At 48.1% G+C, this 14029-nt stretch overlaps 3 protein-coding genes across 4 annotated transcripts; 2 read left to right on the plus strand and 1 right to left on the minus strand.

Moving 5' to 3' along the window:
• Window positions 1–641: 641 nt before the first annotated feature.
• LOC145421724 (uncharacterized) lies at window positions 642–6101 on the minus strand. 2 transcript variants are annotated; one of them, XM_080292425.1, is made up of 3 exons: window positions 5963–6101; window positions 3548–4287; window positions 642–2211 (listed from the first exon to the last, which is right to left on the minus strand). In XM_080292425.1, exons 2-3 carry the CDS (start codon window positions 3717–3719, stop codon window positions 2072–2074), a joined length of 312 nt encoding a protein of 103 aa, XP_080148551.1. In that variant the 5' UTR covers window positions 3720–4287; window positions 5963–6101; the 3' UTR covers window positions 642–2071. The 2 variants fall into 2 exon arrangements, with proteins under 2 accessions (XP_080148551.1, XP_080148550.1); XM_080292424.1 differs by lacking the exon at window positions 5963–6101 and adding an exon at window positions 4696–4946.
• Window positions 5997–13986, plus strand: LOC113010257 (uncharacterized). The gene is made up of 3 exons (XM_026149253.2): window positions 5997–6171; window positions 8805–9422; window positions 12250–13986. Exons 1-3 carry the CDS (start codon window positions 5997–5999, stop codon window positions 13089–13091), a joined length of 1635 nt encoding a protein of 544 aa, XP_026005038.1. The 3' UTR covers window positions 13092–13986.
• On the plus strand, window positions 9428–11491 carry LOC145421935 (uncharacterized; the record flags this gene model as incomplete). The annotated part of the gene is made up of 1 exon (XM_080292930.1): window positions 9428–11491. A coding segment is annotated over one exon (600 nt), but the record flags the coding sequence as incomplete, so codon positions are not given.
• Window positions 13987–14029: the final 43 nt, after the last annotated feature.

Raw genomic sequence — 14029 nt, forward strand, 5'->3', positions numbered from 1 at the left:
TCAGGTTAGAGTCTGGGTAAACAATACTGTACACAAACTGAAGTTCTTCATTTTTCTGCGACACCAGAAGTGGAAAAGCCCCGCAGCCGGTTATGATTTCAAACTGAAAGAAGTTTCCTACAGATGAAAACACCGGGGGCAGAAGATGAGGACAGGAAGTGATCATCAGCAGACAGAGCAACATGAAGGAGAGACACTCTGGGTGTGAATGACATCTATGGATAATATAAGAATATTACCCTCATTCCTCGCAGCTGCTGTTTAACCTCTGCCTAAAGAGCTAAATAGATGTTCAATCTTTACCTCTAATTTTAACTCTGAAAACTATTTTTCAGGGTTCAGACTCAAACCTGCATCACAACCGAACATTATGTCAACAGAAAGCTTTGGTTTTTTGCACGATTCCATCACTTTTGATGTTTCATAATTATGTAGTTTGTAAGTTATCTGGAAAACTCAGAGTCGACATGTAGATGCAACATTTTCACTTTGATCCTGATGAAAAATGGTGACATTCATCAGTTTGTCCTTGAATGTGAGCTTCATGCTTGAACCTAAACAAAGACGCCACCCTTTTATTTTTATGCCACAGCTCGACTCTTTGAAGTTAAATAAATGTGAGTGACCAAACACTGGAAACGTCTTTTTTAAAGTCTTTTTATTCAGCGTACACATACAGATTTCTTTTTACTGGCATATCAGACACTTTAAACCCGTTTGACATTCAGCTCCAACGTGAAACGACAGGAAAATGATAGCAGATGATGACGACACAATAAAGGCATGTTTTTATTTGCTGAAACCTGCTGCAGTAAATGTTCATCACATTGCCTTGTGCCTCGACCTCTCAGCAGCACATATATTTATTTACTTTGACCTGTTAGGTTTAGGATTCATGTGTCAACCTCACAGCCTGAGGACCAAATCTGGCCCAGCACACAGCTGAGAATGATCCCCCAAACAGTACACATCATCTAACTGCAGCTGTGGCCTGCAGAGCACGTGGAAGAAAGCTGAGATCGCCCCACTGTGCCCCGATACCGACCCAGCTTCATGAGTGGGACCCAGATATGTTCCATCTCTGCTTTCAGTATGAAAACGTCTTGAAAATGGAGACTTGATTGCACAACAACCCAAAACAGAAAACGTTAACCTCGGTAACTTTCTCAGGTATGCCTGAAACAGCTGGCGTTACCATGGAAACTCAACTCAGTCAGTCAGTAAAATCACAGCAGTGATAAAGTCACCTGATGACAAACAGCACACATGTATCGAATACTGAAGCTGTTTACCTGCAACACAAAGTGCCTCGAGGTGACGGTTGTTGTGATGAACTGAATTACATATAAAACATGCAGATACATAAATAATCTTTACACATCATTTAGAAAAGCAGAGAAGCAAATCTGTGACTTTGATGTTAGAAATGTGTTGTATCAGTGAAACATACATTTTTTTTAGGACTCATCGAAGACCAGCACCCGTCCATCGAGGTGGACGACCTCACCAACGGCCCAAAGGTTAAATCGAATAAAAATAATCTCAGTTTAAAAATAGTCAAACCTCAGATTTGAAAATCACCTTGATACCTGAAGCCCCTCCCCCTCCCTCAGGCGTTTCAGGCCGGCTTGGTCTTTCGCGTGTGGATCTTCATGCGGCGCAACAAGTGGCTCTTCTGACTGAAACATCTGCCGCAGGTTTTGCAGTCCAGCGTCTCACCTGTGTGACTTCTCATGTGAGTTTTTAACATCGCGGACTGAATGAACCGTTCCCCGCAGGTGCCACAGGTGTACGCGCTCTCTCCCGTATGCGTCCTCATGTGGAGCGCCAGCTTATCGCTCCTCACGAAGCCTTTTCCGCAGGTGTCGCAGGCGTACAGCTTCACGCCCGTGTGGATCCTGCGATGTATCATCCGGGACCTGTGCTGAAAGGCTTTTCCACAAACATCACATTTCACCCTCTTCTTCCCGCGTCTGTCACACAGTGGCGCTCTAACATGTGAGAGTCGTTCACACAGTTTATGCGTGCTGTGTAAGTATAGTGACCATGAAGGGATCGCTCTGCTGCCCGACTACCAGCTGCTCCTCCTGCTTCCCTTCGATCTGTGGAGCTTCTGGTTCCTCCTGGTCCACACTGGAGCTCCTCTCCTGGTCACAGAGCTGCTGCTCAGGGAGCTCCTCTCCTCCTCACAGACCTGCTGCTGTGGGACGTCTGGAGGGATAAAGGGTTGATAATGTCACAAAAAGAAAAAAAGATCACAGCTGATCTACATGCTTGAAATCAGGGCTGCTGAGTCAATATTAAGATGATTATCATGGAAAACATAATGGACAAGAAGGAACTGATCTTTTAAAATGTAGCGGCTCTGCAACTTTAACAGTTCATAAAACTTCAAAGCTGGAAGTAACGTCTGATCTATCCTGAAATGAACCAAGCCAGCACAGGGAAGTGAAACTTAAAGTCTGCATCTGCGGCTCTTTGTGGCTGCTTCCACGAGAGGTTTCACTCATGTAGGGAACATTTGGTCACCACTCAGGAAGCAGCTTCCTGCTTTCAGCCCATGTTTGCGTTATGACGAGCTGCAGACGGGAGCTCCTCGACCTAAACAGGTTAGAGGAACTGAGAAACGGGGCCGCCCGGCAGGAGTGTCGGAGCAGGCTTTTGTTTTTCCATCAGGTTAAACTGGTGAAGGTTTGAGGCCAGCACAGAGTGAATCCACAGTTCCAAACGATTTCAGGAAAACTGGGAAAAACTAAAAGGTCTCAAATGTACACCGGTTGTCTTGAGTTCTCCTGTTTTCACACATGCACCTCTGCTCTCTTTGGCAGTGCGTCGCAGCTGATAACCCTCCATCTCCTCCTACCCCAGCATCCTCCTCTGTCCTCCTTCATTACACCCATGAACCTCCTCTGAGGTCTTCCTCTTTCCCTCCTGCCTGGCAGCTCCATCTTCATCCTCCTTTGTCTGATATATCCACCCTCCCTCCTCTGCACGTGTCCAAACCCTCTCAGCCTCTCCTCTCTGATGGACTCATCTCTGATCCATGCTGCTCGCTGAACATGTGATCATCTTCAGCTCGGCCTCATGTCTTCGTGTCAGAGCCACCGTCTCCAAACATCCATCCCAGCAGGTCTCACTGCCAGCTTTAAACTTTCCCTTTCACTCCTTTCACTTACGCTGCTGTCCTTTTGTCACAGATCACCCGTGACACTCTCCACCCTGCCTGCCTGTTTCGATGATTGACCCGAGTTATTTAAACTCATCTACTGCTGCCCCCTTCAGCTTCCCCTGTCTCCCTCTTTTTTTTACTGCACTAAGATGTTGACTTTTGACATGTTTTCTGTGTTTGCAGTTGTAAACGTGAGCGCTAATTTCGTGGCTGACCTCAAAAACACCTTCTACGTCCATCAGTGCGTCAAACCTGAGACCCTGTGATCCACACTAGCTCACACTCAGGCTGTGCAGGAAACCCACGGCCTGTTCGCTCGCAGCTGAATAAACGTCCCGCAGAGCTGTGATCAGGATCCTCCCTCAGAGGGACACTCACCTGTCCTGTGCAGCTTGATTTGGGGTTTCCAGGTGATATCCAGCAGTCTGCGCTGACGGTCGATCTCTTCCTCGTACTGGACGATCGTTTTTTCAAACTCCAAGAATATTTGTTCAGCAGCAGCAGTTAGTCGCTCGTTGATGAACTCTCTCAGATACTGAACTGAAGGCATCGTTGCTGCAGCACAGTCTCCGCTCAACAGAAATAAAACTACTATCTGTTTACTTCCTCTGTGTGTCACAGTGAGAGGTTCCGACAGCGCATCGGCGTCTAACTTTCGTTCCGCCTACACAAACGAAGCGTCCACGTGATAAAAGGTAAACACTGAAAACTAACGGGTGTGAAGAAGGAAAGTCAAATATAAAATCATCTTCGTGGAGATTTGAATTTTATTTTTAACCCATCAGAACATTTTTGATGCTTAAAAGTTACAAACTCTAGAACATTCCTGTTGTCCGTTTTTCAGATCTAATAATGGGAGTCTGTTACTTCCCGATCGTTGTCTCTTGAGTCACCACAAAGCCTGGATGCAGTGTAGATGAAACTGCTTTCAGCTGCTCCTTTATTCACACCGGGTAGCTCCACATGTTAGCTTTGGTACTTTTTACTCCAGATGTCCTTCCTGATGTGTCCCTGAAGGATTTGTGTCTGCTCTTGGGGTCAAACCAGGGATTTTTCACTTGTTAAATGTAAACCCCCACACTATCTGCTACCCTGGAGCCACATCTGTACAACAGATCCTGGAGGAACAGGAAGTATGTGCAATAACAATGTTAAAGACTGTTTGTTGTTAAATGGCTCATGATGTGAGGATATATTAAATTACATCTGGATTAAATTCAAAGGATTTTGATCAACTAAGCATGTCTAGAATGAGTCATCTTTCAGACAGACAGGGCTGCGTGACATCGGCTGGGATTGGAAAGCGTACGATATCAGGCAGATTTTCAGGAAAACATTCATGAGTCCATACATTGTTCCCTCATTATCCACCTTTTCAGGACACAGACACTGACTCGTTCACAGTGTTGGGAAGGTTACTTTTAAAATGTATTCCGTTACAGAATACATGCCCCAAAATGTATTCTGTAACGTATTCCGTTACGTTACTCTCACGGTGTACAGTCGAGTCTTAATAGCTTACTTACAACTGGGCTCGTCAGGCTCTCTTCTTGGCTGAAGTGGTTATTATTATATTTACATGTTTCCAGCTCCCGTTTTTCCTCGACGACAACTCGTACCTTTCCACTCCCCTTTTTCTCCCTCCTCGCGCTCACAGACACATAACGTGTATGGCAGTCCATTCTCCCTGCAGCACGGACTACACTGCCCATGATGCTACATTCTTTAGAGCTATGCTTGTAGCATTCAGCCTGTTAGCTTAGCACAACAACAACAACGAAAAGGCGCTCTCTCACCCAGGAAACACACAGTCGCAGAGAGAGAGAGAGAGCGTCGCCCTGTAACCATGGCAACCGTAACGCTGCCGCCTGGAACAACAGAACGTAGCTGTCAAACAAACCCAAACAGTCCTGACCCGCGACAACATGAAACAGGAAAGTACCGCAGTGTAATCCATTTATTTCAACAAAGTAACTGTATTCTGAATACCACCTTTTTAAACGGTAACTGTAACGGAATACAGTTACTCATATTTTGTATTCTAAATACGTAACGGCGGTACATGTATTCCGTTACTCCCCAACACTGCTCGTTCATCACAAGCAGCGTCTTCCGCAGCTGGAGGTTACATCCTGGCCTCCAGCAGATTTGCACACCATTAGTTTAGTCACGGAGAAAAGGGGCCAGAGAACAGATCAGGGACTCAACTCAGAGTTTAAGCTGGCTCACATTTTTTAACAGTGCACCATCTGAGTATTATCGCTCTGTTCACCCAGATCATTAATAAATAATGCACTAAGCTGCATCCCTGGCCTGCATGGGATCACACACCATGTGATCACACAACATCACACAAATACTTGATAATCAGTGCTCACTAACATCCACATAAAATCCTAGAATGTCATTCAGCAGGACTACCTGGATGCTCTGTTATTACTAGTTAACTGCAGCTTTTGATGCTTCAAGAGTGGAGGGAGGGAAGTGAAAGCAGGTTCTCAGTGGGCCGGTTCAGTGGAAACTAGACTAAGACTGGGTGACAGGAGAAACTGGCCTAATGCAGTTTTCACTCAGGCCAAACGTAACTGAGCCAGAAGTGCAACAAGTCGCCCAAATGCGTCTGTGATGCGGGGTGACACACGCAGTGTATGTCTACAAATGACCTGCAGGGGGCAGCGGTGCGCCTGCGCTGAGTTTAGTCTGCCAGGAGAAGAAGAAAACCCACTCAAGGTTTATTGTTAGCTTAACTCCTCTGAGGGCTGGAGTGGAAGGCGGTGGGGTTTTCTTTCTTACCCTGTTTCAGGCCCGTGTTTCCGCAGGTGCAGTAATGATGACCTTACATCGGGACCTGAGACGGTTTATTAACGGCCGACTAACTGCTGCCGCCGAAGAAATATTCCTGGAGTTTGAAAAAACGATCGTCCAGTACGAGGAAGTGATCGACCGTCAGCGCAGACTGCTGGAGATCACCTGGAAGCCTCAGATAAAGCTGCACAGAATAGGTGAGTCCACGCTCAGCGAGAAAAACACTTCACGGAGGATCCTAACCGGAGCTCCACGGCACATTTACTCAGCCAGGAGCTGAACACGAGCTGCGGGACAGTAGGCCGTGTATTTCCTGCGGGGTTTGGATTGTTGCGGGAAGAAACGAGTGAGGCCGAACTAACATGGCTGTGATCGGCACACAGTCCGTGGGCCCAGCAGCACGCAGAGCTGGGCCGGGCTAGAGCCGCTGTCAGCGGACAGCGAGGTGGCGATCCGCGTTCAGCTCTGCTTTTACGCGCGGGGTGATTGATGAAGCAGGAGTGCTGGGGCCAGAGTGGGCAGAGGGTCACGTCATTAAATACCTCTCACCTGAAAACAATTCCCGGTGAAAGTTCGACCTCTGACTGTCTGCAAAGTGTCAGGGCCCTGCTGCCATTGGTGCTCTCAAACATCCTTGAAGGGTTGGAGGGAGGCTGTGTAAGATTCCAGCATCTATAACGGCCCTGAGCTCGGTCCTTCACAGGGTTCAGGGTACATAGCTGCTTCTATGAATGAACCCCTCCAGTTTTTGTTCTACAGCAAACGGTGGAGGCATGTAACCCTTAGTGGGGGTTGTCCCCTGTGAGACAGTCCTGAGGGACGTTACATGAGTCGTGTGTGAAAATGTGCTTCACAATGACCCGGATGGCACAGACATGTACACGTCCTCCCAGGCATGACACCCGAATCCCTTCAGGGTTGCACCAAGAATCAGTGTAAAGTCTGTAAATCAGACCTGTGGAGCTTCCTGCTGTGCAAAGCAATAAGAGGGAAGCAAAAAAAAGTAACTTTTATACACAAGGCGCAAAATATTCTTTTAAACAGTCGGCCGCATGTCTTCTTTATTAAAGCCTGAATATGGAAACACTTTCATCCAGCCTGTGTGATATTCCCCAGTTATGACACCGTGTACCAAAACCAGCTGTTTTAGAAAGACCACGTTTCTGTTCATAACGTATCCAAAATCTGTGACGGTCTTTGCTCTCATTTTTCAAATATACATCTATGAAACACTCCTATGTCTTTCTCAATAGAGCCTCACCTGTGGGATTGTCACAGGGGACTGTGGGAGGTCTCATGTGACCAACGTGCTGTCAGTAATGGAAGGAAACACTAAGCATGTAGGAGGCGCATCTGTAACAGATGGAACGGATGGTTTTGTACAGATGTCCATGAAAATGCAAACAAACACATGATCAAAGCGTTAGTCCAAGAATCCCTCTGTTTGAAGAGTCGCTCGTGTTGTTGGTTCCTGCAGCTGCGACGGGGGTTTGATGTCATTTGATGTCGTGCATGATTAATAGTGCGAGCCACCCGCTGTAGCGCTGATTGCTGATTGTTTGGTGGCTCAGAGAGGAGAGTGCAGCTGCAGCTCAGGAAAGAGGAAGGAGACAAAAAGAGACACCAGGGAGTTTGTTTATTTTCCACTTCCTGCTTGAAGACAGAGCAGTGCCTATAAATAGCAGCAAGAGAGGAAAGAATCACATTTGAAGGCATTACTCTGCGACCTGTGACAAACACGTCGTCGTTAATGTGTCGTGAATGAAAGCGTTGAATGGAGAGGCCGGAGAATCAGTGTCTGGAGATTAATGAGAAGCCGAATGAGGAAACGGGCTTGACACTGTTAGCAGCAGCAGCTCTGCTCGTGGTCACCTTCCTGTTTTTATTATTGAGCAGCTCTGTGAGCCCAGATAAGAGGAAGTAAAGCTAAATGAAGAATCAAAGCGGTACCAGTTTCTTTAAAAACACCAGTCAGTCAGTACATCCGACTGACACGTGTGATTCAGCTGAGGAAGAACATCCGTGACATGCAGACCACACTCATACCTGGTTTTTCTGTTCCAGTATTTACTTTCCTTTTACTGACAGCAGACGCTGAGCCACGTCAACCAAACAAGCAGTCTGTGGTTGAAAAGCCTGAGATCCCTGAAATTTGAACCCTGCTGATGGTTTCGCCCTCAGCTCAGTCACGGTTGGATCTCACAGAGACACACGTCCATCTTTATTGGTACATGAATCCTATAATTACTCCTTATCAGAACTGTAATCGCTGCCTTTTTGCTGACCCAGTAATTTGAAATATCTTTGAGCCTTTCCGGCTCAGATCTGCACTCCTCTACGGTCTGCTGGTGATGCGTTCAAGGACTCGTTTAAATGCAGAAAACTACATGTGCTGCATACAGCAGCCTGCAGTTACTAATGCCTGGGATTTTGACTTGATCACAGACTTGCATTCAGAGCTGAAGTTGGTGCATGAAACGTTAATGCTGTCTGACTCTTTCCAGTCATGAACTACATTCAGCCATCGATGTGCACACACTCTGCTGCTGTGTGGTCGTTGTGCTCCTGGGACTCTCTCAGAAAAGACTGATCTCAAACAGAATTATTGATCAATAAAGTTTAAAAGGATAAAACACACCTGACAGGAGGTAAAGTTTGTGGGTCAAAAACGGGGACGTGCAGCTAAAAGTATTTTGTACTCTGAGCTTTGCAAATGACACACATGAAGCCGATTATCTGTTGATTATCGTTAAATTCCAGTTGTGTGTATGAGCAGATGTTTCTCTGTCATCGCACCGGTGACCTTCCTTTTCTCTCTCTGTCCCTCCAGGCCTCCCACAGCACCATGACTCCAACAGGGAGAAACTTCCTACAGAGCAGGAGAAGCTCTCCAGCCTGGAGCAGGAGAAGCTCTCCAGCCTGGAGCAGGAGTCACAACATGATCGTAATAAGGACGAGGCTCCTTCTGAACAGGAGACCTCCAGCCTGAAGCTGGATCCTCCTCAGCAACATGACTGTAATAAGGAACGGGTTCTTCCTGAGCAGGAGGGGAACTCCAGGCTGGAGCAGGAACCTCTGCAGGTTAAAGAGGAACTGGAAGAACTCCACACCAGCCGGGTGGAAGCAGCGCCTCTGCAGATTAAAGAGGAGCAGGAGGAGCTCTGCACCGCCTACCAGGCAGAGCACCTTATAGTGAAGGAGGAGGACGATACCTTAATGGTGACTCTTACTTACGGGGAAAGTGACAGTGAAACAGAGCCAATCAGCGAGCAGCTCCTGTCTCACAGCCCGCCTGCAGCCGAGAGCCGAGATCAGGAAGGGAGCACGAACGCAGCCTCGGGATCGGGCGCAGACGCAGAGCCAAAGCCAACGAAGAGACTCGCTAAAAGCAGAAGTGACAGTGCAGAGCGCGCTCCCATGTCAGAGAGTCAGGGTAATACGGACGCAGGTAAAAAGCCTTTGAAATGTTACGTTTGTGAGAAAGTTTTTAAGGATAAGTCCCAAATAAAAAGACACGTCAGGATCCACACGGGCGAGAAGCCGTTCGTGTGCAGCACCTGCGGGAAGAAGTTCTATCAGATATACTTACTGAAATATCACGAAAGGACTCACACGGGCGAGAAGCCGTACTCCTGCAAAATATGTGCGAAAAAGTTCAGGTGTAGCGACAGTCTGTTGGTCCACATGAGAATCCACACGGGCGAGAAGCCGTACGGGTGTAAAACGTGCGGGAAGAGATTCATCTGCACGTCAAACCTGAAGAGCCACACGAGGATCCACACGGGCGAGAGGCCGCATTCCTGCAAAACCTGCGGGAAGAGCTTCACTCAGAGGGGCAGCCTGACCGTCCACATGAGGACGCACACGGGCGAGAAGCTGTACTCCTGCAAAGCGTGCGGGAAGCGTTTCTGTCAGAGCGGGACGCTGCTGATCCACATGAGGACGCACACGGGCGAGAAGCGCTACTCTTGTAAAATTTGTGAGAAGAACTTTACTCAGAGCAGTCACTTGTTGCGCCACACGAGGACTCACACAGACGAGAAGTCGTCCTGAAATCTCAGCAGGGGGCCGGGGTGAAAACGCCCCCTCCCGGGCAATAAGCAGAGCGTTCGGACGAGCTCCGGCACCGTGCAGGGCGGAGTCATAAAAGCTGGCTCTGGCCCGAACAGCACTGCATTTGTAGCTTTCACAGTATCGCTTTTGTTCTAGTATTTGGTAAAGTGTCCGACGCTGACCCGGGTCGCCGCCTCTGAAATCTTAAACATTCAGCGACGGTGCACCGACGGCCGAGTGCGTTCCCTGTGTGACGCTGTTACAGTGGCTTTGCATGATTCTCTGCTCAAAGCGATCTTCACCTGACAGCGAGCTGTGATGCAGCGTCCGAGATCGTCCTGCCTCCCTTTAAGCTGACTTTTTTTTGATTGGCTGCCCGTTATTGTTGTACGGAGGGTGTCAGAGGCAAGACTGAACATCAGTACAGGTATTAGAAAGAATAACCTTTTAAAAGCGGCGATTCTCAGGCTACATCCACACGTACACAAGTATTTTTCTAAATGGAGATTTTCCATTTTCAATAACAAAAAAAGTATAAAATCCACACGTGCATGTTTGAGATCTCCGTCCACATGTAAACGGAAAAAATGAAGTCAAACGCTGTCGAGAACATGCCAAATCCTAACCATGCAGAAATGTTGGCCAATCAGAAGTCTTGCAGGCCGGGAGGGAAAGAGTAAACAAAGAAACGAGTCGTACGTGTGGACAGACATTATTCCTCAACATCACACTGGAAACAGCAAAAAACAAGAAAGTGTGTAAGCGTGTAAATACTGCAGGCAGCACGACTAACACCAACAGTTTGTCTGCACCACTGTAGAAATCCATCATGTAAACAAAAGGCGCTGCAAGACTGAATCTCTCGTCCACACGTAAACACAAAAACTGAGTTTTTGAAAATCTCCACCCTGGGAGGAGTTTAAGTCTCAGTCTTCAGTGCTCCAAACGGCGTTTGGAGGGTGGATGAAAGGCCAAACGCAGAGAAAGAGCTGTGGACGTAGCCTCAGTGCTGCAGATCTCCAGACTTTCATCGGCGCCTCATCAGACACACGCCGATACGTTTTTACCAAACAAACTGAGGATATTTAGGATCTTTTTTAATAAGCAGCTCGTTAAGATCGTCGCACAGACGAGCTGGTTCTGTTCGTAGCGTCAGATTAGCTGTCGCTCTCTCTCCTTTGGCTCATCTGAAACTTTAATATTCACATCTGTATTTTAAACTGCGTAAAAACAGAGAGCGGGCTCGTTACTGACGCGTGTCTGGGTCTAACGTGGTTGTGAAATCAGAGCGAGCCGGGCTGTGTGTCTGTTCTCTCTTCTGCTGCTCTCACGGTTGTCGTGTTGCGTTGTCGTCTTCTCTGTACTTTTGTGGAGGATTGTGTAAGGGCGCTGAGTCCCACATGCTCTGCCAGTGTTCTGTTACTGTGTGTGCCACTCTTCCACAGAATAAACATGCAGATCCAATCCCTGCGGTCACTGGTGTTTTTTAACCCACGAGCAGCCAGTTTGGAGCAGACGCTGTCTTTGAGGTTTGATTTCTGTCGGCGATCATGCAAACAGGTTCATTTCAGAGTCCCTGCAGCTGCTCCTGAGGAGTGGAAGAAAAACTAGAAAGTGGGATTCAGGAGATCATCCAAGCATTCCTTCCTCTCCAGCTGACGTCAGGAGTGTGGGCTGAGAACCGCTTCCCCCGCCTGAGTGGCCTCAAAGTCGGCTGGTAGTCCTGCTCCAGCAGCCGCAGTGGAAGATTTTCCCCAGGCTGATCTCCCAGCTCCACTCCCAGCTTGTGTGCTTGTTATGTCTGCAGTCATAGCAAAGTTAATCCTAACAGATCTTTAGACGTCAGCTGGCTAAATAAACTTTGAAAAGCCTCCTCGCGGATGCCTGGATGTTACACGTCACTGGTTTTACAGTCACTTTGTTTCCTGGTGGAAGCTGAAGGCGGATTTCTGAAGCAGCTTCTGGTCATCAGGCTGAACAAGCTGGCAGAGACGTGATGTCAGTCTTGTTGTGCAAACACAAAGCTGAGTGCAGACGGCGGCGTCGCCCTAAAGCTCGTTTCTCCACCGAATTATGGAGACAGAAGCTGCTCTCTGAGTCCTGAGCTATTATCTTATTTGATCATTTGCACATACGTTACCCCGCAGAGCTCTAATAATTATAAGTGAAATATTTCTCCGGTGTTTTTCTGTCATCACATTCGTGTCATTCTGTCCCTCCAGACCTCCGACCGCGACACCTCTCCGAGGATGAGGAGGTTCTCGTGAACCAGGAGAGGGACTCCAGCCTGAACCAGGAGGAACCAGCAGCTCGACGGATCAAAGAGGAGGAGGAGGAGCTCAGCATCAGTCAGGAGGGAGAGCTGCTCGTTCTGGACGAGGACGGCGACACCATCATGGTGACCGTTACGTACGGGGAAAGTGACGACAGCGACCCAGAACCGGAGCGGGAGCAGCTCCCCTCTCACAGCTCTCCCGTGGCCGAGAGCCGACGTCAGGACAGAGGCAACCACGTGGACTCGGGATCGGCTGTGCAAGCGATGTACAACAACGTGGACAACGGCCTGATATTTAGCGGCCCTGTTTACATGCAAGGCTTTAGGAATGAACCTCTGATGATGCAACAAGACATAAGCGACCCGGACGAGAAGCCGTATCCCTGCAAAATATGCGGGAAACACTTTCGTAAACGCTTTAATCTGGAGATCCACATGAGGGCTCACACGGGCGAGAAGCCGTTCTCGTGTAACGTGTGCGGGAAAGGTTTCACTCGGAAGGACAGCGTGATCCTGCACATGAGGACCCACACGGGCGAGAGGCCGTTTATCTGCGGCTTCTGCGGGAGGCGGTTCGGTCGGAAGGATAATTTGGCGTCCCACATGAGGATCCACACCGGCGAGAGACCTCATTCCTGTAAAATTTGCGGCAAAAGTTTCTGCCAAAGTAACGACTTGTTGCGCCACACGAGGACTCACGCCGCCGAGAAGCCCGTTCCCTGCGACATATGCGGGAAAAGATTTCGGGACGCCTCGACGATGAATTTTCACAAAAAGAGGCACAAGTGAGAAGTCCCGAAGTGTTCAGGACTGAAAGGGAAAACGGTTTCATCTTTGTACAAGTAAAACACATCACGTGTGTCACGTCATAGCTCTCTACCTCTGCTACATGTGGGCTGTTTGGACACATTTTGTCTTCCTGGGTGTTCTGTGACTGCGTCAACTTTGAATCGTTTTAGAATTACGAGGCGTTGCTGACCGTGGGTACAAACTTTATCTTCCTCTGTCCGGATTATGTTTGCTTTCGTCTGCAGCCGCATGAGGATATCTGAGCTGTAAGCAAAAGGTCAGAGTCTGCGTGAAGGTGTGGTCAGAATATCTGAAGTATGAAAGTGCTCCCAGTGCAAGGACGGCCCCAGAAATGGCGTGGTGATACAGACCTGTTGCGCATTAAGTGCCATTGAAGTTTCTGCAGCATCAGCGGAGGTGGCTGAATTCTCCGGATACTAAGGAAAGGTCATACAGTGCTTCCTTCACTACGTCCTTCAGCAGAGGATCCTTCGAACTCCAGGCCTCGAGAGCCGCTGTCCTGCAGGTTTTAGACGTGTCCTTGATCCAACACAGCTGATTTAAATGGCTGAATTATCTCATTAACATGAGGGCTGGTAATTAACTAATCAACCTCTAGCCCTAACTAACCCTGACCCAGGGTGAGATCTAAAACCTGCAGGACACCGGCCCGCGAGGCCTGGAGGTCGACACCCCTGCTTTAGGAAAACGAGACGATGCCGTCCCGTTTCGGGAAACGAGCGATCGAACCAAGCGACGCGGCTCAGATCATGAAAATGTTAATCCTGTGTTTTCCATTTTATTCTGATTCATTTGACCCTTACAGGCTGTGATGAACCCTCAGCTGAAGTATGATCATCATATTGTGATACAAATAAAATCTGCTTCTTGTAAAGTTGTGTGATTTAATTTAATCTTAATTTGTTAAGATTGAGCTG

The sequence above is a fragment of the Astatotilapia calliptera genome, chromosome 18, assembly GCF_964374335.1.
Source record: "Astatotilapia calliptera chromosome 18, fAstCal68.1, whole genome shotgun sequence".
Lineage (NCBI taxonomy): Eukaryota > Metazoa > Chordata > Actinopteri > Cichliformes > Cichlidae > Astatotilapia > Astatotilapia calliptera.